At 42.3% G+C, this 26,435-nt stretch overlaps 1 protein-coding gene across 5 annotated transcripts in view; it reads left to right on the plus strand.

Moving 5' to 3' along the window:
* The first annotated feature begins 10,087 nt into the window (after positions 1-10,087).
* Positions 10,088-26,435, plus strand: part of MACROD2 (mono-ADP ribosylhydrolase 2) — an 856,447-nt gene continuing 840,099 nt past the window's right edge. For 2 of the 5 annotated variants that reach the window (XM_064709457.1, XM_064709458.1), the window contains exons 1-2: positions 10,089-10,576; positions 14,445-14,561. In XM_064709457.1, coding sequence (XP_064565527.1) covers positions 10,531-10,576; positions 14,445-14,561 — 163 coding nt within the window. In that variant the 5' untranslated portion in view covers positions 10,089-10,530. Of the gene's footprint in view, positions 10,577-14,444; positions 14,562-26,435 lie in introns of all 5 variants that reach the window. The other 3 variants (XM_064709453.1, XM_064709455.1, XM_064709456.1) reach the window with 2 other exon arrangements.

Consider the following 26,435-nt stretch of genomic DNA (forward strand, 5'->3'; position numbering starts at 1 on the left):
TATGCATGAGCAGGCAGAAGCTCTTCATTTTCTCTGGAATGGAATATTTGGAGGATTTGCTATACATCAGCCTTAACTGTGCTACTTCTTGTACGTAAGTACAGATGGATTTACAACCAGGAGGACATCAGGGCCTTTATCCAGCTTGTAGATAGCCCAGGGAAGAGGACACACAGTGCAAACTCCTCCGTGTTCCTGTGCAGTCAGGAGATGGCCTGGAAGCAAGGCATCACTGCAGAGCCTTGGGATAAAGCTGCTGGATCACAGAGCTCCTGTGAGGAGAGGGCAGTGCCCAGCACTGGATCCTGCCCAGCTCCCAGCAGGAGGGAGCAGAGTGTTCTGTACTCCCTGCTCTCGCTGACAAGGGTCAGCACGAGGATTTGGATTCGCTGTTGCAAAGATCATTTCTGTATCTGCAATAAATAATTTTCTCACAGTCAAACTCATCGTTTGACTGTGAGAAAATTAGGAGTTCGACAGGAACAGGACAGAACTCATGATACAGTTCTTGATCAACTTGAGGAGGAATGTAAGCAAACCTGCCTCCTACAGGCCATGAAATACTTGTGGACCGGTAAAAAGTTTTGCACTGATTTGGGCACATTGGGAAAAGCTATCAACATACTAGCAACAAAAACCACTGTAATAAGGCAAAAAATTTGGTAATGGTGATGAGGACTATGAAAAAAATGAAAGGATTGAAACATCTTGTAAGAACTGTGATGCAAATCTCCTACTTTTCTTGTATCTCACATAGTATATCACTGATAGAGTAACTGCTATTTACAAAGCGATAAATTCCAGTTATGAGGAGGGCATTTTAAGTAACACCATTAAGGCTCAATATTATAATATATAATAGAAATTTTTTAAAAATCTCCATTAAACCTGAACTTCCAAATTTTGAATGAATTTTTACCAAGCGATATAAGATAATTGCACTGAATACAATACACACAAACTATTATGATATCCAGGTGATTAAAGGTAAAGCAGGTTTTTTATGACATTTCTGTTCTCCCTTCACACCAAACAAATAATTTAGAACAATTTAATTGATAGGAAAGTAGTGAAGTGGATATGGTGTATATTGCATTAAGATGGGAAAAAAAAGAAAAGGAAAATGTAGATATGCTTGTGCAATGCTGGAAGCATTGCAAGAAAAGGAGCAGGAGCATGTGTTGCATTTACAGGGGATAAAAATACACTGTGCTACTAATGAAAAGATGAGCAATAAAGAACACAAAATGTTAGGCAAAGCCAACAAAATGCAAGAGAAGACAAAAGAGCAAAGTAAAATTAGAAAGAAAGATTACTTGGAAAGTAATTAATCGTGTAATTTCTTCAGCAGACACCCTCCACCCCAGCTCTTTCTTTTGTCTTGGACTCTATACAGTATAAAGATACAGTTCTTTGTCTAAAAGCCACACTGTCCAGCAGGGTCTGAGGCTACAGCAGGATCTCTTCTTGCAATGTAGTGCAAAAATTACAGGGTGTGGGGGTATGCTCACACAGCCCTAAGAGATCTTAGAATTTTTGCTTGGCAGAGTGACTCCGAGATGCGTACAAATCTCTTTTCTTAGCTTGGCAGTGAAAGAAGGAGTCAGAATTCTTCGGTTCTCGTTCTTAAGGTTGTTTATTATTTCTTATCTATAACATTCTTTCTCTGACTTGCTGTAGGTCCGTCTGGCAGGTCAGACAGAGGGACACTGGCCACCCCCGGGGTGGTGTTATCTTTTTATATTAAAACTATGTGTACATTATTTACTATAACTTCCCAATACCTATCATTTATGCTAGACAGTGAGTTTCTACCTTAAACTAATGTAAAAGTGCTACTATCACAGCAGAAGATGCAGGTCAAGAAGAAGAAGAAGGAGAAAGATTGGACATGCCCAGATTCCTCCATCTTGCCTCCTGAACCCCCATTCTAAATCCCAAAAATTCTACATTTTCACTCTGTGATAAATTCACTATTATTCTACTTAAACTTTCATGGCTTGTGAATCTTCATACAAGGTTGGTAATTTTTTCTATGGGTCAAGATCAAAAGCACAGGGGTCTTGGGCTCTGTGGCAAGGTCTGTGAGCCCCTCAGGCAGGGTCTTGAGTCCTCCAGGGCAGCCAGAGGAATTTCTTGGGTTCTGACATCGGTACCAGTCAATTGAATTGAAATTCCTTGGACCAGTCCTTTAAAGCTGGATTCTAGATGAAAATGTGAAAAGGGTGGTGGTAAACTTCAGCAAGTCCAGCCAAGGCTGGGACAGGTGGCCTGGAGAGGCTGTGAATCCACTCCCCCAGGAGGTGTTCAGCATTTAACCTGTCAAATAACCTCTATAACCTAACCTCTCTGAGCACTCTGGTGCAACCTTGCTTTGGACTAAGATCTTCTGTGGGCCTTCCAGCCACATTGCATCCATGATTCTTTCATTTTGTACATGCTGGGATTCTGTTTGTCTCACACACAGAATCTCACCAATGCTCACTAGCACCTGTACTTCCATAATCAAAATGTGCCTTGATATTTGCTTCCAGTCTGTGCAACAAAAGGTGTGTAGGAATGGATGGATTTAACAACAAAATCAATCAGAAATGGTGAGAATAGTAACATGAATACAAGATGCCATGAATAGATGGCATCATTTGGAAGGAATAAAGCTAAACCAAACAAAATAACCAAGCAAAGGAGAGAGATGGGGAAGCAGACTTGAAAATTATTTCAATTATATCTTATTATATATGAAATAAACGTATATTTGTAGTGGTATAATTCCACTGATTTTCATGATGCACATTATCTGTTGAAACAAAAATAGTAAGATGTATAACATCTATGTTCAAAACAGCCTCAGTTTTTTATCAGCTGATTTGTACCAGCTTTACCCTGTATGTAATTTAAAAATTTTGAGTTATTTTTTGAATTCTTACATCATTTATCTGTCTGCTCATTCTTTCAACTCTCAACCACCTCTCAGCTTTTTTATTCTGTCTGGTGACAACATTGCTATAAAAGACAAAACAAAAAATAGCAGAATAATGACAGCGAATGTCCCCTCTAGCGAGATCTAGATTTCCTCAGTGGAGAATGTATGACATTCTATCATTTCAGACACTTGAAAACTTTCTTTAATAATGTAATTTCAGCTTAATTTAACAATTAGCATGTTAGATGCCTTTTAAAGGTACTCCCACCTTTTATTGCTTTTAGCAACCAATTATTTTCCAGCCCAACCAGCCCCAGTTCAGTGCTACAATGGCACAGCATGTTGGAATAAATCACTTGCCTTCTGCCCTTTTCAGTCTTAAAATAAAAATCCAAGCATAGGGGTAGATGTGTGCAGTCATGAGGGAAGAACCAAAACAAGAAAATGCATGTTTGCCTCTTCTTATGGTCACCTGCCTTGATATTTCTAATGGCAGGATGTTGCTTTTCTGGAAAGAAGAGAAGCTATTTAAGCTTCATTAAGGAATTTTATAACCAGGGAATATTTTTACTACTATTGCAGATTAACATTATGCTTTCCTCTGCTGGATGTGATCTCATTTAATTATGTTCTGTCCTTGCAGAGACACTAGACTATCCTGATGTGACTCTCTTGATGATAAGAAGGTTGTACACAGCCTGCTGAGGTCAAGTTCCCAGCAGTCACAGACTACATCAGTGGTGCTGCTGAAGTCAATGGAATTGCTTTTAAGTACTTTATGTTTGAGCACATGGCTATACCCTGCTTTTTTTCTTTTTCCTTTTTCTTTTTTTTTTTTAACTCTGCTCTTCTCTATTGAGGTCACATTGACTTTCATTCTGTTTGTGCTTTCAATCTTTATTTTTTACTGAGGACATTGTAGGCTGAACAGGAATTCTGCTTTTTCAAGCAGCATACAAAAGAGTAATTTCCTACTTCTAGAAATTGCTTCTAGTAATTTCCTACTTTCTAAAGAGAAAACTCTTTGGAGTTTTCTTCTCTGTCAAGTACTTTGTGGAATACATCTTAGTTCATTCAGATACAGAATGACTGAGATTAAAAGTTACTTGTGTTTCCAGCAGCCACTGGCAGAGGCCTGAAAAGGTTTGTGCATCACAGCCACAAACACCTGAGCTGTGGCAAGCTCCCAGGGAGCCAGTGTGGCATTCCACTCTACTCTGCATTGAGTCATCTCTGAGTTGGGACACTTTCCTCTTTTCCTCTCTGAGCCAGGAATAGTTCCAGGAGCAGAAGACAGTTTCAGTCTGGATCGACTGCTGAATTTTTCAGCTCGTATTTTTATCCCTTCCATATGATGCTGATCCTGGAGAGGAGCCTAAGTTGAACATTCCTGCCTTTTTTCCCTGGCTCTTCTGCTGCACATAAAAAATCAGGTCTGTGGGGTTATCGTGGAAACTCTGAAAAGTGTTTTCTCTTTTGCCTTTCTCCCTTGCCTCCTTTGGTGTAATGAACAGCAGCACTCACTGCAGAACTCAGGTACAACATGGTAACAACATGCAGTAATTATAACATGCATCAGTCCCACATGGTGCACATGATCACACCTGGTATTTCGGAACTCTAACTAAGTCTTGGGAAAAGGCTCCACTCATTTACATCACCAGACAGAACTGTGTTAAAATACTACTGTATTGGAACAATGTCTTCCAAAATAGTTGATTTAAAATAGGTCTGACTTCAAAGGATCTACAAAATTCTCTTCTCAAAGTTTGTAATGCTGCAACAAATCAAAAATGACACGTGTATATAAAAATATTAAAAAGTTAGTCTTGTCATAAGTGTCACTTAATAATGTTAGAATATTAGATATAGATTAATATTAGATTATTAACATTAGATTATTTGACTAATTATCTCAATATATTTATGTATTTAATGTGCTATTTATTTACTATCAAAAATGAGAATATTTAGACACAACTAAATATTAGTTAGTGGTTAAACTGAAACACTGAGCATTTGATTGCTTGTGAAACAATAGAATAATGAGATATCAAAAGACATATCAAAAGTACAGAAACAATTGTCTTTCTTTGAATAGTTTGGCTATCACTAATAGTTAGCTGTAATTATATTAGCTACATAGCTAATTATATATATACATCTGTATATATAAGTACATAATTATAATGATATAATATATATAGCTATATATAATTATATACTTATAAAATATAAAATTATATATTATATATATTATATTATATATATAATAATATATTATATATATATTTTAGATAGATAGATAGATATTATAATAGCTATATTTAGCTAATTATTTGATGGAACAAAGGATAGTTCCCTGACAAAGTGGACAAAAATCATAAAGCTGTGAGTAACACGAGTGTATTGCCTTTCTTCTTCCCCTCCACTCACCCACTTGGACAAATGGGGCTTGTAGTTACTTGTTTCCTCTTTAGCTCATTTGCCCAAGGCAACAAACCAAAGAAATCACAGGTAACAGTTTATCAAATGCTTTCAGGCAGTTAACTCCCACTCTTCTGTCACTCAGCATCATTTTATTAACAGAACCTTGACCCAGGTGTGCCATGAGCTCGAAAGTTCAGTAGGTGGGATGCAGCTGTCACATGAAAGATGGATGATGTGCATTTTATGTTTTCAATGCGTGTTAGTGTAGCTCAGAGTGGACGTGCTAATAAAAGATGACATCTTAGCAGAGATATTGCAGGAGCCTTGGGAAAAGGACTCAGAACAGTTCCAGCATGTGATAGGAATGGACAGGAGGAGAGACTTCATGGTTAATGTACAGGGGCTGTAAGTTTCTATTTGAATTTCCAGCAGTGGAAATGTGCATGGCACAGGGTTTATCAAAATCAGCAGGACCGTGCATAGTGCACAGTTTGCTACACAAGTAAGGTTTGAAAAGAGTAATGATGGCTGAAATAAATTTTTATTAAATATAAATAATTTATAAACACATTTTAGATTATTATATTGCTCTGTTATTGGTGTAATAAATCAATTTTGTTTAACAGCTACAGATTTTATATGTTTAAAAAGGTACTTTCACATACATGATGAACAAATTTTTTCTTAACATGTGAGACTGTCCACAGTGTTCTGTTGCCTTCTGCTTTAATGAGGTAGAAATTGAGGAGTAATCTGAATATAGATCTGCATTTTAAATTTTTATCAATAAAATTGGTATTTAAATTATGAAAATTTGAATTATTTAAGAACTTTTAAGACATCTTAATTTCATATTTACCTTTTTCACTGTATTCAGGGAAAAAATGAACAGTGCAAAACCCAAAGAACTGGTTTCCACTGTAAACAATAAAAAGAGCTGCTTACTGCAATTTTCATACAAATTTTCTTCTTGTTGAACTTCTCACCTTTTCTCACAAAAGTGCCCAGTTTTGCTGCCCAATGTCCACAAACACAGCCCCTGACCCTGCACCATGCTGTGGTTGTGAACGTGGCACTAATTCACCCTGCCCTCTTTGACACAGAATTTTTCAAATGCTTACAAGACTATCAAGACTTGGAACAGCCAACGTCCATTCCCATCCTGTCTATTTCTCCAGCAACTGACATTTTGACTCTTTCTTTAAAATCTGCATCTCAAACCAGCTCTCTCCTGGTGATCCACAGCTCCCATACCACAGATGTCCCCTTGGACCCAGGGCTCATCCCAAACTCTGGGGTTTCTGTGGTTGAGATGACTCCTGAGGTATCAGAAAGTCTCTTTTTTTCTCAGCCCTGCAACTGCAGAAGAAGTCGAGATTTGTTGGTTCTGCTTTTCAAGGTTGTTTGTTTTTTCTTATCCGTTACATTGTTTCTGAGATCTGTCCAGCAGGTTGGGTTGTGGCACAGTACCTGCCCTTGGGGTGGTGTTAACTTTTTATACTAAAAACTACATGTACTTTATTTACAATAATTTTCCAATACCTATCACCTATGTTAGACAGTCTGTCTCCAAACCAATCCAGAAGTGTCACCATCACAGCAGAAGATGAAGGACAAGAAGGAGAAGGAGGAGGACAGGACATGCCCAGATTCCTTCATCTTGCTTCTTCAACCCCTATTCTAAAACCCCAAAATTCTACTTTTTCACCCTGTGACAAATTAATTATCATCCTACTCAAACTATTGTGGCTTGTAGGTCTTCACTGAAAGTTGGTAATTTTTTCCATGGGCTAAAATGGAAGGCACAGGTGTCTTTGACTCTGTGCCAAGGTCTCCGAGCCCCTTGCCAGGGTCTCAAGTCACCCAGGGCAGCCAGAGCAATGTCCTGGGTCCCAACACAAACTGCCTCCTGCAGGGCCCCAGATCTGCTCAGCTTTGCTCTGCAGTGGATCTGCTGTGCCACCACCTTTATTTTGGTCAGGATGGCTCATGGCTGTGCAAATGCTGCACGTACTGGCCTTAATGCTGGTTTGGTTGGGTGATCCTGCAGTTTGGATCGAGGCTCTAGCTCTCCTTTGGTTCATTTATTCATTTCTCTAGCATAGTATTCACTCTCATATTAATTTACATTTCCTATTATATCTCTAATGGGAACTCTCAAACCAGTCATTACTTTATCCATATGTTAAATGTTCATTTTGCAGCTATTAGTATTCTATCTAGGCTATATATCTCTTAAATACTAATTGTGGACATTGCCCAGTCTTCCTCTGCAGAATGCCACCATGCTGAACCTAGCTCACTAGGATGGACTAAATACACACAGATCATCAGACCAACACCAATTTTCTGTCGGTGCCATTTTCATGGTCATTTTTTCAACAGAACTTTTTTAAGCCCTTCTGAGCATTTCTTTAGCCCTCAATGTATACAGCTCACTACAGCGCTCTCAGAAAAAAATCTCCCAGTTTGCAGCAAGATTGGTTTTCATCCAAATACTGAAATGCTACTTTTTAGGTGAGTTTTCCCACCATGTATGATAATGCTGATTGTTTCTCTGCCTTCAGGCCTCCAGAATCAACAAATGTAAGAAGACAGGCCATGCTCATATCAGTCAGTGGCACAATTTATTGCTTCTTCAGTGGGATCAGTTGTATCACCAGCACCTGAAGAAAAAAAATGTAAAATGCAGTAAGAATTTTCTTACTGGAATTGTTACATTTGTACACTTCTATTTTTAAGTTGAAGGCCATTTTTGTTCCTGTCTTTTATCTTGTCTTTGATTTTGGTGCTGGTGTAAACATCAGGCTTAATTTTCTTTCCCCTTTTATAGATGTACATACTTGCTTTAGATATTTTCCAAAATTATGGCTGTGGTAGCTGCTTTTACAAATGAAACTGCAGAATGCATGCAGATGGCCTCTACAGGAAGAGAGCTAAGTTTTCTCTTTCTCCCCTTCTGGTCCAATAAACATTGATTTATAAAATGTGGAACAGATCCCACAGGACACCAGAATATTCAGTAGCCTGGTAAATATTCAATGATCTAGGATATGCGTTCAAATATTTGCTCCACATAATAGATATAAAAAGAAGAAAAGAAAAAAAATTACCTGTTGGTTTCTCTCTCATTTTTATATTATCAAGATGAGAAAATTATGCTTGGGCTGCCAAGGCATATCACCTGGGCAAAGTGAAGAAACCAGGTAAAGATAACAACAGCCCTTCAATAGGTGATGTAATATGAATGCTCAAATATGCTTTGTAAAGAGGACTCAGTCTGATTTATTAAAAGGTAAACTGGGTTCTTCACTGCATCACCAAGTGGGATAAGATTAACGATTTCACTGCAAGGAACTGTACCAAGATTAATGGCTGAAGTAGAGATGCTAACGTTTGTGTTTAGCAGGAACTATGAGAAAGTAAGTGAAATGTTGCTACTGCAATGTTGCTCAGTTGTACTTCACCTTTCTTTGAAGCACAAGAGTGTGCCCCAAGAGAAAAGCCAGTCCTTCACCAGGGGCTGCACACAAGACATTCTTGGTATGAGTTACCTGGAATTCCATTTTCCATATGAATGTATGTAGACCCTGTGTTTGACTTCAACTAGACATCTCCGTACCCCTATGAACTGTTCTGAACAGGTGAAGCTGTGTCAGATAACAAGCACAGTGAGGCTGTGGTGTGTCCTTTGTCACACCAGCCCCTCATCACTCCTACTCCAAGTCAAGCACCTGCTGTGCTCCAGGGCTAAATCCATTCACTGCATCGGGAAGGGACTTTCCCTCCATGGGGGCACAAGTGAAGCTAAGAGCATCTCTAAGTTGTACGGAAGCTTTTGTATTTATTTATTTAGTCCATGGAAGTTGGTGTGAAGGAGAAAATTACTCTTGTTACAGAGAAGGCTGAGTGGCACGGGGGCCAAGGTGCATTCCTTGACTCTTGGACCCAGGCGGAGCTTGGTCTCGGCCACAGCCACAGTGATTTTCACAATAGGTGGGAATTTCACAGAGGGCTGGGGGAGTGGTGTGGGGATCCCAGGAGTCACAGAGTCTCAGAATCAGGTTGGAAACGACCTTTCAGATCATCGAGTTCAACCCTTTGAGTGAACACCATATTGTCAACTACAGTATGGCACTGAGTGACACCTCCAGGGATGGTAACTCCACCACTCAATGGGAAGCCCATTCCAATATCTAATCACAATTTCTGCAAAGAAATTCCTCCCTATGTCCAACCTGAACCTCCCTGGCCCAGCTAAAGACTATAGTTACATGGGACCACATGGCTGCAGCCTCATTTCAGGGAGTTCTAGAGTGATAAGGCCACCTCTGAGCCTCCTTTTCTCCAGGCTGACGCTCCCCAGCTCCCTCAGCTGCTCCTCACAGCACTCGTGCTGCACACCCTACACCCGCTCTCTTGCCCTTCTCCGCACACACCAGCTCAGCCCCGCTCCCAGAACCCTCAGCCCGGCATCTCCAGCTCCAGCCCTGTTTTGACACCGGCCGGGGCCGTTTCCTGCATCCCGGACGCTCCACGGGCGCCGCGGGCCCGCGGGAGGCGCGGGCGAGCCGGGCCAGGCTCGGGCCCGGGCCCCGGCGCCGTCGCTCGGCAACAGCCCCGCCGCCCCGGGCACAGCCCGGTACCGCCGCAACCCGGAAGCAGAGGGACGGAGGAGGCGGGCGAGGGGCGGCGGCGGGGCGGGACGGCACCGGGGTGTCCGCCCGCTCCCTCCCTCCCTGTCGCCCCGCGGGGGCTCCGAGCGCCAGCGCCGCGCAGAGCACGCAGTGTCGCACCCAAGCACCCGCCGCGCCGTGTCCCCGCACCACACAGTCCCCCAGATCCCGCCGGGCCGGCGGCACCGCGCTCAGGCTCCTCCTGGTCGGTGCGGGAGGAGGAGGAGGAGGAGGCGGCTGCTGAGCGGCGGCTGCCGGAGCCAACGGGCGGCGGGGAGCGGGGCGGGCGCTGCGGGGGTGTCGGGGTAGAGCGAGGCGTGACCCGACTGACGGGCACCGTGCAGCGAGCGCGGAGCCGGAGCCGGACCCGGCGGGATCAGCGGCACCAGCGGCGGCGCGGGGCGTCGGTATCGCTCGGCTCTGGCTCTGGCGCGGCGTCTCCTCCACCCCCTCGTGAGCCTGGGGAACCTGCAGCTCAAAGCCGCCGCCAGCCACACCACCATGTACCCCGGCAACAAGCGGAAAAAGCTGTGGCGGGAGGAGAAAGGTATTATCGCCCTTGCCGGTGGCCGGGCCCGCTTCTCCCGCCTTTAAGCCCACGTTGAGCCGGGAGGGAGCGAGGGAAGGGAGGGAGGTGGTCCCGGTGCCTCCAGAGCCGCCGCTGCACCGGGCAGCGCTTGCCGCCGGCCGCGGCTGAGGGGACGGGGTGGGGAAGGGGGAACTCCGTGTTCTCTGCCTTCGTCCTGGGCTCTCCTGGCCGAGCCAGCCTTCATGGCAGCCCGGCCGTGCGGGAACTGAGGATGTTCCCCTCACACCTCGGCGTATCGGTGAGGAGCGGAGCCCCGGGGCGGAGGGAGGGCGGTAAACAAGCCCTCTCCGGAGGGCTGCCCGCCCCTAAGTCACCTTGTGGGAGTGTTTCAGGCCGAAAAGTTGGGCACATGCTCTGGAAACGTGCTTTTTCTGCTTTCAGTGGGTTTGTTTTCTAAGGAGAAGCGGGTTTGTTTGGATCATTGGTGTAATCAGTTTGGATTCTAGCGTCGTTCAGCTGGGGTGAAATGTTTGGGGTATGGGAGTCTCCGAGCTTCCCTACGTCCCATCTTTTCCACTATTTTTTTATATTTTAAGGACCCTGACCTGTGTATTTTCAGTTTATAAAGCCTCTAAGCCAAACTCCAGAGCATGAAAACTGTGGGCCAAGCATTTGATGCATTGTTTTGTTTGAACTTTGTATCGATCTGGGGAGACCAATGTAAAAATTAAGAAAAAAATTCACCGAGTGGAAGTGTGACGTTTATATCTGTGAGGAGGAAAGCTTCTTGCCCGGTGTGTTCCAAATAATGTAGTAATAGATGAGGAGAGGAAGAAATACCTATGAGAGGGTCATGTTTTAAGTTCTCTTTTTTCCTTCCATCACCCTTTTGACTCTGTTTCAAGCTAAGAGGGCTGAAGACCAGTTCAGTGAACAGGATTCAAGTGCACGTTTCTAAGGAAAAATTGTTAAAACAGAAATAAACTTATTTTTCTGTAGTGTAGTTGCTCCTGTCAAACTCCTCTCGAATGAAGTGAGTCTTTTTCTTTCAAACCGTCTTACAATCCATGTTTCTGTAGTAAAGGCGAGGCAACAAATTTCTACCTGGCGAAAGTTTCTGTTTTCAATGAAGAAAGTACAGTTAAATTGTCTCAAGCATTGTTTATGTGTGATCAATTACAACCGGCTTTTCCCTTAATGCTGTATATTTCACCTTTGAAATATACAAGGGGCGGATGGGGGAAAGTTACTGGTGGGCTCTAGTGAATGTTATTATTACTCCCTCTTGTCTATTTCAGCTCAGTTGCTGTCTGTGTGAATTCATAACCTGGCAGGTGAACTCCAGTCATTAGTCAGGAGGGTCTGGAAACTGGAGCTGCTGTGGCACACTTTTGGTGTCTCAGTCCCTTATGAGCATGGTGGTCTCCATCAGCATGGGCATGTTGCTGAAGGCAAATCGGGTTTTCCATCCAGGATGCAGTTTTGAGTGCTAGCTGGCCACAGCTCCCTGTCTTTTTGCCCAGTAAGAATGAAGAGCATTTGCCAGTCTTCTGCTCCAGTAACTGTTCCAGCACCATGCTGATGTTGGCCCCGAGTACTTTGAGTGAGGAGGGCAGAAAAAGCTTCTCTCTTCATTGCTGGCATTGCCCTTCAGTTTATAGCCCTGTAGGACTGCTCTTATCAAGTACTTGATTTACTGGAGAGGAAAACTAGAGAAGCCCAGCTTCCTTCCTTCTTACCCAAATCAAGTCTTGTCAGGTTTGCCTTCACCTTTCCAAGCACCCCTGAACCCCTGGGTGTGCTCACTGGCTCTGTTCTTCCTATGAAGCTCTGAGTGCTCTTGCTCTCAGCCTTTTATATTCTGAAGCATTTCTTAAAATGAAAAAAGCACTGATTGCTAAATTTGAGTTCAAACCCACTGACAATACGCTTGCTTTTCTTAATTACTTTCTTGGTAATTAAGGCTTGGTCCACGTCCTCTCAGGGGAGATCTTCCATGAGGACAGCTGAAACGGAGCAGGAGCAGGAGTGGAGGTGATTTCAGAGCCTCAGACACAGGACTGGGCTGCCTGCAAACTTCCCAAGTTTCTGCCACAGGCAGAAAGCTGTGCTTGCAGTGAAGGCTGTTGGGAGCATCCTCTGGGAGGTTTGTAAGACTCAATTTAAGTTCTTGCCGCTGACTCACAACAGCAAACTTTTGTAAAACCTTCCTGTAGAGAAAAACTTGTGTTTTGAAGGCACAGGAGTGGCTCTGTCACCTCTTCAGCAAAAGGCACTTAGACTGGCTCTGTTTGTCAGTGCCTCAAAACTGACATGCTCTCTCAGGTCTGCCCACCTGCAGGGCTTCCAGTGTGCATGTCACTCACATACTTGGAGTTTCCTGTCCCTGGAGCTTGGGGTGGATACCCAGCTGTGCAGAGTGGTGACCCTCATCAGTCAGTTCTCATGGCAGGTGTAAATATCCCACAGGGGTACCAGGCTGAATAAGGAGAGAGAAATGTTTTTGTCAACTGAAGAAATTGGTAATACTGTCAAAAAATACCAAAATGAGCTTAGTTTGTTAAGGAAGGCTGTGTTCTAAACTGGCTTATTAGGCTGGGCTGACTGCAGCCTACCTACATAATGAAGAAATTTTATTTTGAAGAAACACAACCCCAAACCAGACCCCAGTGATCTTCTTTCTTGTTTTTTTAAAGATTTGATCTGAGAAGCAGTTTCCATGTTCATCTTTTGCTGCTTCTGCTTGGGATGAAAATGTTCTTTTTATGTCTGCCTAGTCCTTTATGTAAAATGCAAATAATGTTGGTCTAGCCTTTCCTCACACCCCTAAAAGTTCTCCAGTCATTGAAGAGCATTTATTACTGATTAACATATCAAGAAAACTGTCAGTGTGGTTAAAGTAGCACAGTGCTACTGGTAAAAACAGACTGAGACATTTGAGTAGAGTATGGGTGTCATGATGTTCTCTACTGGTCTTTTTCTTTTCCCTCTTCTTTTGGGAGGGAAAAAAACTCTTCATCCTGTGCTGAGCTAATACTGAACTTGATGAGGTAAGGAGGGAAAAGAGGATGTGACTGCAAAAATGAGCTCAAGTGCTGGGGTTGCTTGCAGTTTTGGGTCATTGGGATGGCTTTTTTTTTTTTCCTGTAAAAGTGTATTTATAGCAGGGTCTGAAGAAGAGCGAAGTTGGCAGTTGCTGTCATACTTATGTGGTGTTTGAGGCTTTACTTTTCACTAAACTTCTGAAAAAAGAGTTGGTGACATTCTTAGTAGAAAACAAAAACAACTGCCCATATGTATTTTAGTGAGGTAACCAGGTGCGTCCTATTAATATTAAAATGAAAATCTCTAAAGCTAAACTTGCCTTTTTTACCACCCCAGACAGTTAGCAATTAACAAAACATTTTCTGTAGCTCTGATCTCTTTTGTTGTGTAGTAGCATTTTATTAATTCCCCACCAAGCTCCCTGCCTTTACTCGAACTTTTGTTTTTTAAGTTCTGGTTTACAAATGCAAAACCTACAGAACAGACTTTCATACCTGAAAACACCCTATAAAACAACAACTCTCTACTAAAGTTGCTGTTCTCTGATACAGGAATTAAAGTGGCAGGAAGAAGCAGCACAGCAGTGCTGTGGGGAGGAAGCCTGGAGAGCCCAGAGTGTGGGGAAGAGATTTTAACTTGTCTGGGATAGCCAGAAACAGAGGTGTGCAGTGGTACAGATGCACCATGCTCAGCTCCTGTTGTAACTCACTGCCTCACTCTTGCTTGGACCCCTCAAGTGGCATTTCATTCCTCAAGGACAGTGCATTGGTCACTGTGGCTCGTCTGCAACAATGGATGAAAGCTTGCAAAACTTCTTTTTATTTTTCTTTCCCCTGAACAGAGCGTTTGCTGAAGATGACCTTGGAAGAAAGGCGCAAAGAGTACTTGGGGGATTATGTGGCGTTAAAAACTATTCCAACATGGATGGAGGACTTAAAAAGTAAGAGTGAAAGTGATGGTAAGTGAAGTGGAGGAGTCTTAAAATATAGAGCACTCTGTTTTCTCAGTCTGAAGTTACTTCTAGGAAGGCCAAGACTTAGAACCTGTGTTGTTTTGAACAGGGATAGCCTAAAACTGGGACAGGGGTGAAAAAAACCCAACAAGATTTCTTAAAGCCTCACTGGTGTCCCAGAACTCTGTTGGTATCCCCAGATGGAGTCACTAACCCTTAGGTGTGTGAAATAGATCTTCTCTGCATGAGTCTTACTTTGCAGATACTCCAGCAGTCAGGCATGCCTAAATTTACTGAGCATAATGATATTGGGAGTCTGGGCAAAACAATGCTGCAGGTGACCCAAAAGCAGAGGGTAGGTGTGCAAGCTGAGTTATTTTCTAAGAATCCAGAAATTGGAGAAGATGGGGTCTCCCTTACATTTGATCCTGGCTGCTTTCCTGGGCTGAGGAACCTCAGTCTGGCCAGGATTAACTCCACTTTCCTTAGCATAAGCAGCCTTATCATGGTTGTGATCACCAGCAGAGCTGTCTAAATACTTGCAGTGAGAACTAACCAAAAATGTGAATCCTATTTGCTTACAGGCTTCTCTGCTGTGCAAATAATTCTGTAACAGTGCCTTGTTGTTTGTCTGATTCCCTTTCATTCACACAAGGGTATGGAGGAATAGGGATGGCTTCTGAGCTAGTTTCCTTCTCCTCTTCTGTTTCTTTTTTTTTTGCTGTGTCTTGCTATCCTACTTGGCTGAAGCCTGTTTTTTTTTTTCAAGGAGTATCTAACTATGAGATCTGAAGTGCTTCCTGCCTCTGCAGATATAGGACTAATTTTCTGACCCTTTTGTTATCATTAAAGAGGTGAAGAGGTGTGTAGAGTAACCTCCTGGCTGCAGGTGAACATGGTTTTATGGTGATAGTCCAGGTGCAATGAGGCCTGGAGCTGATCAGCTGTTTTTAAACTGGCAGGCTGTAACACTTATTTTAGCACAATCTGAAGGAGCTCACAGATTTTTCAGATGTCCTTGTCAAAAGCAGCTATTACCATTGTCTATTCCTAAAAGCATCTGGAATAATTTTCGAAGTGAAAATTGTCAAGAGATTGCTGAGCTCTTCAGCCCTGCTGAGTAGCTGTGTTACATCAGTACCCATAGACCTCTTTCTCCCATCTGAGTAGGTCATTTATATCTTGCAACATCAGAAAGCCTCTCCATCTAGAAAACAAAGGCTGCATAAAAATAAAGAAGAGTACCTGACTTCTTGCAAGTTGATTTTGGAGGCCTGTGGACCTGGGAGTATACAGTACAGCATGTGATTTAACTGGGAGACTCTTTATCCCTCCTAGCCCAAACTATTTTTTTTTTCCTGCTACTCTCAGATTCTCTCTAAAGCACTGAAATTCAGGGATGTTGCATTACTTGGGCTGCTGAAAGTGACAAGGTGTGGATTTACGTTGTGATTGCTGTTACACTTCACAGAAGCAAAATGTCAGTTTCTAATATGTGGGTATTGAATCATGGCAGTGGTGAATTTATTTCCTTGTAGCTGCTCTTGCATTCTTGCTGTTAGTACCCAGTACACTGCAAAAAATGCTCCAAGGCAAAAGTTGTGCTGGAACACTTCTCTGCTAGTTGAAGGTTTTGTTACAGTGTACGTTCAGGAGAAAATATCCATAGATGCTTTTTCTTTGATGTATTTGTTGTAAGTAAGCCATGTGTAATAGTGAACTTCTGGAAGGCTGGGCTGCTGAAATGCTTTCACATTCCAACTGATTAGAACAATTAAAAGAAATATGTGTATTAGTGTGACTGTTACTGCATTTGTTTCAAACTTTATTTCTCTTAAATGTTGACCCTGTTCTGAAGATATCAAGTGTGTCTAAAAGCTGTCTTTTTGAGCTGAATTACAGAAAAACTAGAATTTAAATCTTATTTTAGCTGATGAGAACTTTTGCTCTGTTTGATGGGACATACAGAGGGCAACAGGTGCAGTTTGAATGAGATGCTGGAGAGAGCAAGTGAAGCCCCAGGTGTGATGGAATTGGTGATGATCTGTCAACACCATGGTCAAGTTCTGATATTTCCTTCAAGTGAGAGGTGGCTGCTTGCACTGACAAATGGAAGGGGTCTGAAGGAAGGTGATGGTGAAAATAAAATCTTCTGTGTATTTGTCAAGCCAAAACAAAAACTGATGGGGAATTTGGAAAAAATTCTTTACAATTTACTCCCAATACCATATAGAGTAAAAGAAATGACAGATTGATTAGTAAAGCATAGAGTGGCTGTTCAGGGAGAGTGATGAGAAGAAATCAAGAAAACAACCAAGAACAAATCAAGTGAAGCAGGCACAATCAATCAGCTGCTGGAGTAAGAAGCTGTAGGAGAAGGGCAGAGCCTCTGAGCTGGCAGCCATCCCCGTGGACACTCAGTACTCAACTGGTGTTCAGCACTGCACAAGTTTTTGTACTGGCTGTCAGGAAAAATTGTGTGTACAATGTAAAACCTTCGCAGTGCCCGTTTTTCAGTGGGAATGACTCACTAGAAGGTATTGGGGAGTTCCAGTTAGACATCCATTTTTGTTATGTGTAAGTGTAATGGCGGATTATTAAAAAGTCTGTATGCAGAATGATGCAAACTGAAATGACCTAAGGGGTTCATATTGGGAAGGAACCAATCTCACTGCCAGGGCACTTCATGGGTGCTCTTTACTGGCAAATTGGAAGAACATACCTTAGTTTGTAGAAGAAAGCTTTTCCCTACCCTTCTTCTACCCTTTGATAGAAGTTGTTTTCAGAACTGACTTCTGAAGAAAACCAGCAAAACTTGGTGGAAGTTCAGTGTTTTGGTGAGGATGGAGGTCTTTGTAATAGAGCAACATAACAGAGGGATGCACATCTATGTGAAGGCTCCTGAGGAGTAAAGTTACTGAATACTGAATGGCATCTGGCAAGGGCTTTGTCTCTTTGTAGCAGCAAAGCTATTAAAAAATATTTGGAAGTTCACAGAGGCAGTATCTTGTAAAATGCTGTAAAAAAACCCCCATCAACTATGTTTTTTGCAGGCGTTCACATAAGGACACGACTAGTCTTAAATAATTAGGTTGGTGTATGTTGGCGTGGAATCTGATCAATGTTTGTGTTAAGTTGTGGTTTTGGGAAGAGGGTGGCACAATGTGGAATACAAAGACTAAACTTGGTGCCCGCTTTTCTGCACTAAGGGAAGCAATCTGATGTGGGCATGTTCCTTTCCAGTAGGGCTGTGCTGTCAACACCCCTGATTTTTGGTGTGCTGCTTGCCTGGCTGCACAGGTGGATCTCAGAGATCAGGTGTTGCAGCAGTGGAAGGAAAAGGGACAGTTAGTGACAAATGGCCCTCTTTAATGTCAAGAGGGCATGGTAGGAAGACAAAACTTGTGTTCTTGAAGTGGTCCTGTAAATATAAGCTTTCGCTGGTTTAACTGTTTATTAAGGAAATGAGGAGTTGCCCGCTTTGGAAACAAAGAATGAGCTTGCCATAGAGGGCTGGATAGTGTGAATGTACTGTAAGGTATCATTCTCTCCACTTGTTATCCTTCAGACAGACCAAAAGCACATAAATCTCATCTGCTTTCTCATGTACTTTGATACAGAGTGTCTTCCTGACAACATGTGAATGATGAACTTGTTTTATGAAGTTCGGGAATTCATATCCTTGTGTTTCAATGCTATTTATTAAATACCACTTTGTTAGGCACTCGTACAGCAACTGGAGCTTATGCTGCCAGTGAATTAAATGCCACCATGTAGACTAACAACTGGAGTGTATTTTGAGGCTAAATACATATATTAGCTTTTTGTTGGGTACACACTAATTCCTGAAGATATCTTTACTCTGCAGTGGTGAATTTGAGAGATGACTTCAAAAGAAAACTTTTCTGGAAAGCTTTTGTAAAAATTAGGGTCTTGGGAATTTCGTTGTTATTGAGTTTTTTTGTGTCACTGGTAGAAAAATATTTTGTTGTATTGATTGGGTAATTCAGAAAATGGAATAAGGGATATTGTTTAACTCCAGGCAGCTGATAGTCCTGTTGACTCTCACAGCCCTGGAATTCATTGGTATGACAGTGATGCCAAGAAAACAGCAAATTCAGGTGGTGGTTTAAAGATCTTTGCTGGTGGTAGGAGCTGCTTTTCATAGGATGAAGTTAAAATGGAAGGACGCGATAACTGAGTTTATTTAAGGTTACATGGTACTCTGCAGTCCTTTTAAACAAGTCTAGAAATATGTTTAGATGTTTTGGCAGTCTCTGAATCTTTTTAATGTGCTATTTTTAAAGAAAATGATATGGCTCAAACTATTCAAATTAATCTAACACTGAGGGCTTTATGTATAATCATAAGTTTTGGATTTAATAAAAGCATTGTTGTACTATCAATGTGTAGCTTTCTAAATATTCACAGTGAGTTGACACAAGATTAGAGACAAAGCATGTAGATAAGCCAGTCCAAATGCTGCATGGTGAAAAGAAAATGTGTAGTAACACTGAGCTCTGGCCAGCATTTCTTGAGATGGGTAACTAACACAAGTAACTCTCCAGTATCTCTGTGCAGCCCTGCTTGATGTGATTATCTGTCCTGCAGGAACTAGGAAACAAGGTGATAAGTATTAAACAGACTTTGGAAAGTGACACCACTACTAAGCTGCAGTGAAATTCAGCCAGACATCTACAAGTAAGAAATGGCATCTCTCAAAACCCTTCAGTATTATCACTGGTTTATACAGAAAAAGAAATTATGTTCAGCTAGAACATTGAGACTGTTAGACCAGTTTGACAATCACAAGATCTGTTGGTAAGAGCTGTGTGAAACCTGCATGTTTCCAGACCATTTCCCCTCCAAAAATCCAAGTCCATCAGCTTTCATTGTGATTTTTTTTTTCTTACAATGACTGTAACAACTGTCTTTATAATAGATTCTTAGCTGAGTGGCAAGGAGGAAAGTAAATTGAGATAGCAAAAATTACATGAAGCTATCTTGCTCAAAAAAAAAACTTTTGCTACTGAAACTCTTGGTTTGAGGAAGTTCAGAGTGCAGCAGTTTTTCTGCTGAGTACACACAGAAAATAGCAATAATTTGTGTGCCACCATTCAAGGTTACCTGTGGCCCTGAATGTGAATTCCAGCTTTGCCTAAACTCGTGCTTCTATCTGGTTTTGTCCTTATTTTTCATGTATTCATGGCATACCACTGTTACTCATGCTAAACATCTTATCACAGGGTCTCTTCAAGACTGGTGTGTTTGAGGTTAGAAATCTGTGTCTCTTAGATGCACATGGAGAGCACTGCTTATTAATTGCTGTGTATAATAGCTGGGGGAGCACCATGAAAAAACGAACAACTGTGATTTCTGTCAATTGTGTGAGGATTATGGTAATTAGGTATTCTGAATTCTTGTGAAATTAACTATGCTTTTTGTGGACATGGCTGAAAATGTGTTTTCTCAGTTCTGCTCTCTGTCCATGTTATATGCATATTAAGGAAGCAGCAAAGGAATTAGAGGGGCGAGAAGGGCAAACCATGTTCTTAGTGTGTGCTGAAGGTGTGCAGGAGTCTGTGTGCCCATGGCATGATGTGGAGTAACTTGAATGCTGAGCTGGTATTTGGCTGCAGCAGGTATCCAAAGCTGCCAGGGCAGGAGGGTGTAACCAGAGCCCTGCGTGCTCTGCTTTGCTCTGGCTCTTGGCTGCCCTTTCATGTTGTGTCCTCAACAGATACAATGGTGCAGATCTGACCATGTGATCTGGTGACCCCCCCACCCTTCTGGCTTTCTCAATACATACTTTGGCTATTGATTTCCAAAGATAGACTTGCACAGTACAGAGATGGGAATAACCCTTTGTCGTGGTTTCACGTAATTTGGTTTTTAGTTAAGGAAAGGAAATCCATGAGCCATGGAAGTGATTCCCTGTAAGGACCTTGGCAGGTTCCTTTGGACCTGACAGAACCAATCAACTGGCTAGTTTTAAATATTGGCACCCTGTTAAATCACTTGAGAGCTGAATATACCTCTGTGAAATGGCATTTAAAGATGAACAAGCCCCAGGAAAAACTCTCTGGCTTCTGGCCCTTGAACAGGTAACTGGATGCTGGCCAAGCTGGGCCAGGAGGAGAATGAGGAGATGCCTTAGTCTTGGGCTGAAATTCTCTTGTAAGGCTATGCTGAAGATACAACTGATACACCAGAGTTTTTTTCATGGAATGCTTTGGGGGGATGTAGCCATAGCCATTAGCAGAATCACCAGTGTTGAAGCAAGCAGATGTTGAAGTAGCTGTGATCTAACGAGGAGCTTGAACAGAGAGAGATGAGAAACCTTGCCCCAGGGGTAGGAGAAGAAAACCTCTGTTCCCTGAGATAAAAGAAGAGAGTTTTTGTTTCTCTACTAGAGCAGCCCATCCTTAAAACTGCACCCCAGTAAGCTGAGATGGCCCATGGTGATAGTTGTGGGAAGACTACCAAACCATGGGAGGGACTTCACCATTGCAGATTTCTGGGCCGCTGCTATTTGTGACAGTTAAAACCACGAGAGAGCTGTTTCTTGTGGAAAAGTCTCCATGGCATGGCAGGAGACCCTCTTAAGTTCCTCTAAGTGAACTGAAGTAAGAGTATTTTTTAAGTGATAAACTGACTGAAAATAACAAATTTGTCTCTACGTTATCAGAAGAAAAAAAAAAATAGTTGGAGGGAGGAGAAGCAGTCTGAATGTTTATTCTGAATTCTTACTATTTCTTTTCTTTTGGTTCTGTTAATGAAATTTTCTTTATACCCTTTAAAGTATTGCGCCTTCTTTGCTCTCCTCCTAATCCGTACCTTGCAGCAGAAAATGAGTAAATAATTCCAGTGGCTGCACTGATGTTTGGCCAGCTCTAGATGCAGTGCATTAATTGGTGCATTGGCCAGGAAACTCAGGTTGGTGATCCTAAACCATTACACTCTTCAGGTGCAAGCTTACTTGAGTTTAAACTGAGCAATAAGCTCTGTGTATTTGTTTGCTGCTGGAGGTGAATCATCTCTAGTTAGTGATATCCCTGATGTGAGTAGGTAAATCAGTGTGTTTAGTCCAAGAGGTGGAGGGAAACTACAGTAAACAAAGACACTGAAGATGTATTCAGTTGACCTTGTAATTCTCTGGTGAGTTTCATGTGAGTAACCTTTATAGGATGGATTAGCTGCCAAAGAGATTATGCTTGTTTTACAGTTGGCATTGAAGTGGTTTTGGGAAAAACAAAAAAGTTTCTTGCTTTCAGCAAGTGTGAGATGATGATTATTAAAAAGTTCAGGTCTGTTTACATAGATTAAGAACACAAAATCCAGTGTAGCTAATCCTCTCTCTAAGAAAGTAAATCACTTGTCTTTGATGTAATTAAGATGATGACTTCTCTTTAAGCTGCTGCTCTGTGACTTTTTTAACGAGGTAACTTCCATACAGCCTTAAGCTTATACAAGTCCTGGATAGAATTATTATTTTTGTGGCTCTTCTGCATGCAGCTGAGAAAGCTCTCTCATCTGCAGTGTCAGACAGCTCCTTGAGGGGCAAAAGTTAACCATAGGAAAGGATGCTTCTCTCAACAACAAATTGATAAATTGGTGTCCTTACTGAGGCTCTGCAAGCTCTTGATGGATTTTAGAAAGGGATAGTAGGTGGAGATACAAAGGGAAGTTAGGCACATCTTTGCCAGAAAGAATAATTTTAATGTTTAATTACTAGTGACTGAGTCTTGACCAGATGAATAACTTTCAAGCTTCTGTCCTGTGCAAGATGAGAAACAATCCTTTTTTTTTTTTCACTGCACTGAAGTTTTGTACAGAGGTCCCTAAGGAAGTACTTAGTAGAGTTAGGAAGTCAAGATGATGCAGTGTGCTGTCAGCTGGCAGGCTCGGTCTGGGTGTGAGGGGAGGACGGCTTTAGCAGCAGTGATGCTTTAACTTGGGATGTGCTGTTCCTCAGAAACTGCTGAGAAAAATTGTAGGTTCCAGCTTGGAATATTTTGGTGGCTGACTTGAGTAAGATAATTTAACATATCTTAAAAAGTAGCAGGTTATATATTTAGGCTTCTGTCTTTTCTTAGATTATTATTTTTTTCCATTCTTCATTTTGTATATAAAGGGTGAGTTTCTTTTGACTGTGGGGGACTGCAGTATCAAACCCCCAAATTAATGTACAATTTCAGTAGGTCATCTAGCTTTTATCAGCATGGTAGCTTGGCTAGTGCCCTAATCTATAATTTTTGATGGATTGAGGCATATGTCCTCACAGGATTTGCAGACAGATGTGAGCCAGTGTGCCAGCCTGATTAGAAGCCATGTGCCTATGATTAGGTTGAGGCCAAAACCAAGCTGTTAAATTGTACCCTTGTTCATGGCTCACTTATGTGGATCCGTTGCCTCTGTGACTTCAAGATATTTTCAAATGCAGGGGGAAAAAGCTGATGTCCTTCTGCAGAAGATGGAGCCCTCTTTTGATTAGACAGATAGTGACTGGTATGCCTTGGTTTAATTTGATGTAGCTTAGATATGACAGGTATTAATGAAGGTGCTGAACTATTGCCTCAACTAGGACTTGCTGCCTGGCTCTTTGTAAGTAGTGGTGACACAGAGTAGACCACCCAGCTCTGGGTGTGGAAGGCTTGCAACAAGTTTGAAACCTAACCTCATGCTCAAAGGAAGTAATGATACTGCTTTAACTCCCTTGATGGGCTTGGGGGATCACTGGTGCAGTTTAAGCTCTGTTTGGATCATGTTTACTAACTTTGGTGTGTAGCTGTATTTGCTTCATGCACAGTTTAACACTTGATTACACATGTGTTAAAAACCCAGTCACTGGAAACAACATAAGCCTGGCTTCTCTTTTTTGATTCAGTATTCCCATTTTTATTCATATGCCGTTTTTTGATTCATTTCTACATGCCCAGCATGAAGAAATGTCTCTTAACAAGCCAGCGAGGATCTGAATAATTGCAGTGTAGAATCATAGGATTGTTAAGGTTGCAAAAGACCTCTAAGTTCATTGAGTCCAACCATTAAATGGTAGTAGTTACTCTGTGAAGTGATAGGTGGCTTTCTCCATATGAGGACATCTAGCTGATGTGTATTTGGAAAATGAGTTGAGAGAAAATTTCTCAGCCCTGTAGGAAGTGCTGCTTATTTTTTTTTTAATGCCCAGAAAATGCTCTTCTGTGCTGGAGAGAAGGCCTAACAATCCAGTAGAAGGATGTTAAATTTGGATTTCGCACAGCTTTAAAAACCATTGAAATGATATTGAGAAGTATTTTCTATTTCAGTGTACAGTGTGAGGGAGAAGCATAATGTTTGTGCACAGAGATTGTCCTGAGACTTGCAGGCTATTGCATGTTGACTTGGCATGTTTGCAGAAATGTGCCACAAGGACCCTCACCAACATTTTCAGTTTTTTTTTTTTGGGGTGGGATGCTATAGAATGCATGTGTTAGAAAATGAAGCCTCTCTGCCTTGTGCTGATGTAGCCAATACATTTATTTCTGAGAGTGGAAGTAGTTCTCTGCAATCACCTTTGCACTAATAACATCCCTGGGAGTTATCAAATGTTGTGTTGCAGAAGACTTCTCTAGAGTTTACCCAAAGGCTCCTGTCCAAAAGACACAGTCTTTTGCATCTCTAGTGCAGAGTAGGTATGAAGAAACTGGTGCACCTCTGTCTTGCTTTAAAACATCTCCCTGTTGTTATCCTGCCCTTTGCTTGTTCACAAAGGCTTGTTTGTGCAGTTACGGGCTTTTTTGATGGTCTCCTTGATATGGCTGGTTAGACTGTAAATATGCTCCAGGTTCTGTGTTTTCCATTTGCTGCACAGGTGTGACTTGTAGTTGAAGTTCAGCCTGCACTGGATTTATTCCTGTGTGCTCAATACAACCTTTTACTTGTGAGGTACTCTACTGCTTTCCCACCAGTGTATTGTGTGTTACAGTGCTGTCCTTTGGTGGGATTTCCTAATTAATCTACATCCACTGAAAACAAATCCCAGACTTCATGTAGCTGTCACTGAGAGTATGGGTTAGTCATATTTAAAGCAAAAGTAGAGTTCCTTTCTGTTTTTTGCCATCTTTCTGCGTTCTCACCACTATTCTTATAGGGAAAGGAATTGTAAGTGTACTACAAATAACTAAATCCAGGAGAATAGGTGATGTACACAGACATTCTTATATTGACTTAAAGGCTTTGAGATTTGCTGTGTCTTTGATTTCTAGGTAGATACATAAAAGACGATAGAGCTAGATATTTCTGCTAGCTGCTGGTGAGTTTGTAAATGCTTGAGAGTTTGTATTAATTTCCATTTTTTAAGTCTTTGAATGAAGCAAGCATGACTTGCAACACAAATGAGTAGTGGTAGAGTTGTCTTCAAGTATTCAAAGTTGTTTGGATTGAACCTCCACTGTTCTTCAGTGTAGCAAATTACATCTGGTATCTCAGGGGTAGGGAAAAGAAAATGCTGCAAGGTAAGAGCTACCCCCAAGCCTAATAACTCCACAGAGAAAACATCACCTTTTGCACCTGCATAAGAACTTACTGTCTTGGTTTGAAAGATTTGTGTCTGCCCAGGAAGGTGGGAAGTTCCCTTGGAATGGAGACTATGACCTCCTTCCCTCCGAATTATTATAACTTGGAAATTATGGGGCTTTGATGCAAAGATATGGGACAAGGAATAATACATCTTTACTAGTATAGGGATAGTATAGGACACTAGTATGGGGATAACAAGGCAAAAAAGAACAACAGTGGCAGCAGCAGCACAAACCCAGTCCTGGCCTCTCGCGGCCGTGGCGGTTTCCCCTTGGGTGCAGTTCTGGGCATGGCCAGCAGGGGCGCTGCTGGCTCACGGCCGGCCAGGGCGGGTGCGGTGATTCCCCTGCGCTCCTGCAGGGGGCGCTGTGTCACAGCCACAACGGGCCCGGCCGTGTCCCCCTCACACAGCAATGGCGGGCGGGCCGGCAAAAAAGATGGAAAAAAAAATCTTCCTTTACAAACTCCCAGGGCAGCCAGTCATGGTGTCCCTCCTGATAGGGTAATGAGCTGTAGCAGGAACCTTGGAAGCAGCAGGGATGAGCAAAATCCTGGAAAGGTAAAGGAGATGTGTCAGAAACTCTGTGGCTGGGGTGTCCCAGCAGGCCAGGGGTGTGTGGCTGCAGTAGCAAAAAACTCAGAGCAGTGGCAGAAGGACAGTGGGACTGGACAGTAGCTACCTGGCTCCTGAACACAGCCACCACAGGCTCCTTTAGAGGTGAAGGGGCTCAGAGATCCCAGGATTTCCCCAAGGCATCTGGACAAATGCTGAAGTGTCCTTTGTTTAGTGAGGTCAGCTGTTAATAAGGCAGTCATAAGTGCAATGGCCGCTTTTATGAGCAGAACTCTGCTCATGGTAGGAGAAGGCAGAAAACAGAATCCTGCAGTGGTAGCAGATTTTTCCCACAGTGACTGCAGGCTGTTTCCCTTCCCAATGCCAAGAGTAGAAGAGAAAGCTAGGAGCTGCACCCAACCCTTCCCCCAGCCCAAATCTTGGGATACCTCTGCTCTTGCCACAGGAACCCCCACGTAAAGAGAGAGAGTAGCCAGCTGCACCCCTTCCCTGAGCTTGGCAGCTTATTTTGTCTTTCTCAAGTACCTGGTCATTTTTGTCTCCTAGCAACATATGGGAAAAAATTCCCTGAGAGGAAGAACAAAAGGAAAAAAAATAACCCTTACTTACCTGCTCCAATACTAGAAAACTAAAGTTGGTACTCCCACGTGGTGAGCTGTCACTCTGTCAGGCAGAGAGATTTTTGAATGACAATGCCATGAAATATTTGCTGACGGTTTTGCACAAGTTTCATAGTTTTCTGGTAG

This window comes from Zonotrichia leucophrys, chromosome 3 (genome assembly GCF_028769735.1).
Source record: "Zonotrichia leucophrys gambelii isolate GWCS_2022_RI chromosome 3, RI_Zleu_2.0, whole genome shotgun sequence".
In the NCBI taxonomy this organism is placed as follows: Eukaryota; Metazoa; Chordata; class Aves; order Passeriformes; family Passerellidae; genus Zonotrichia; species Zonotrichia leucophrys.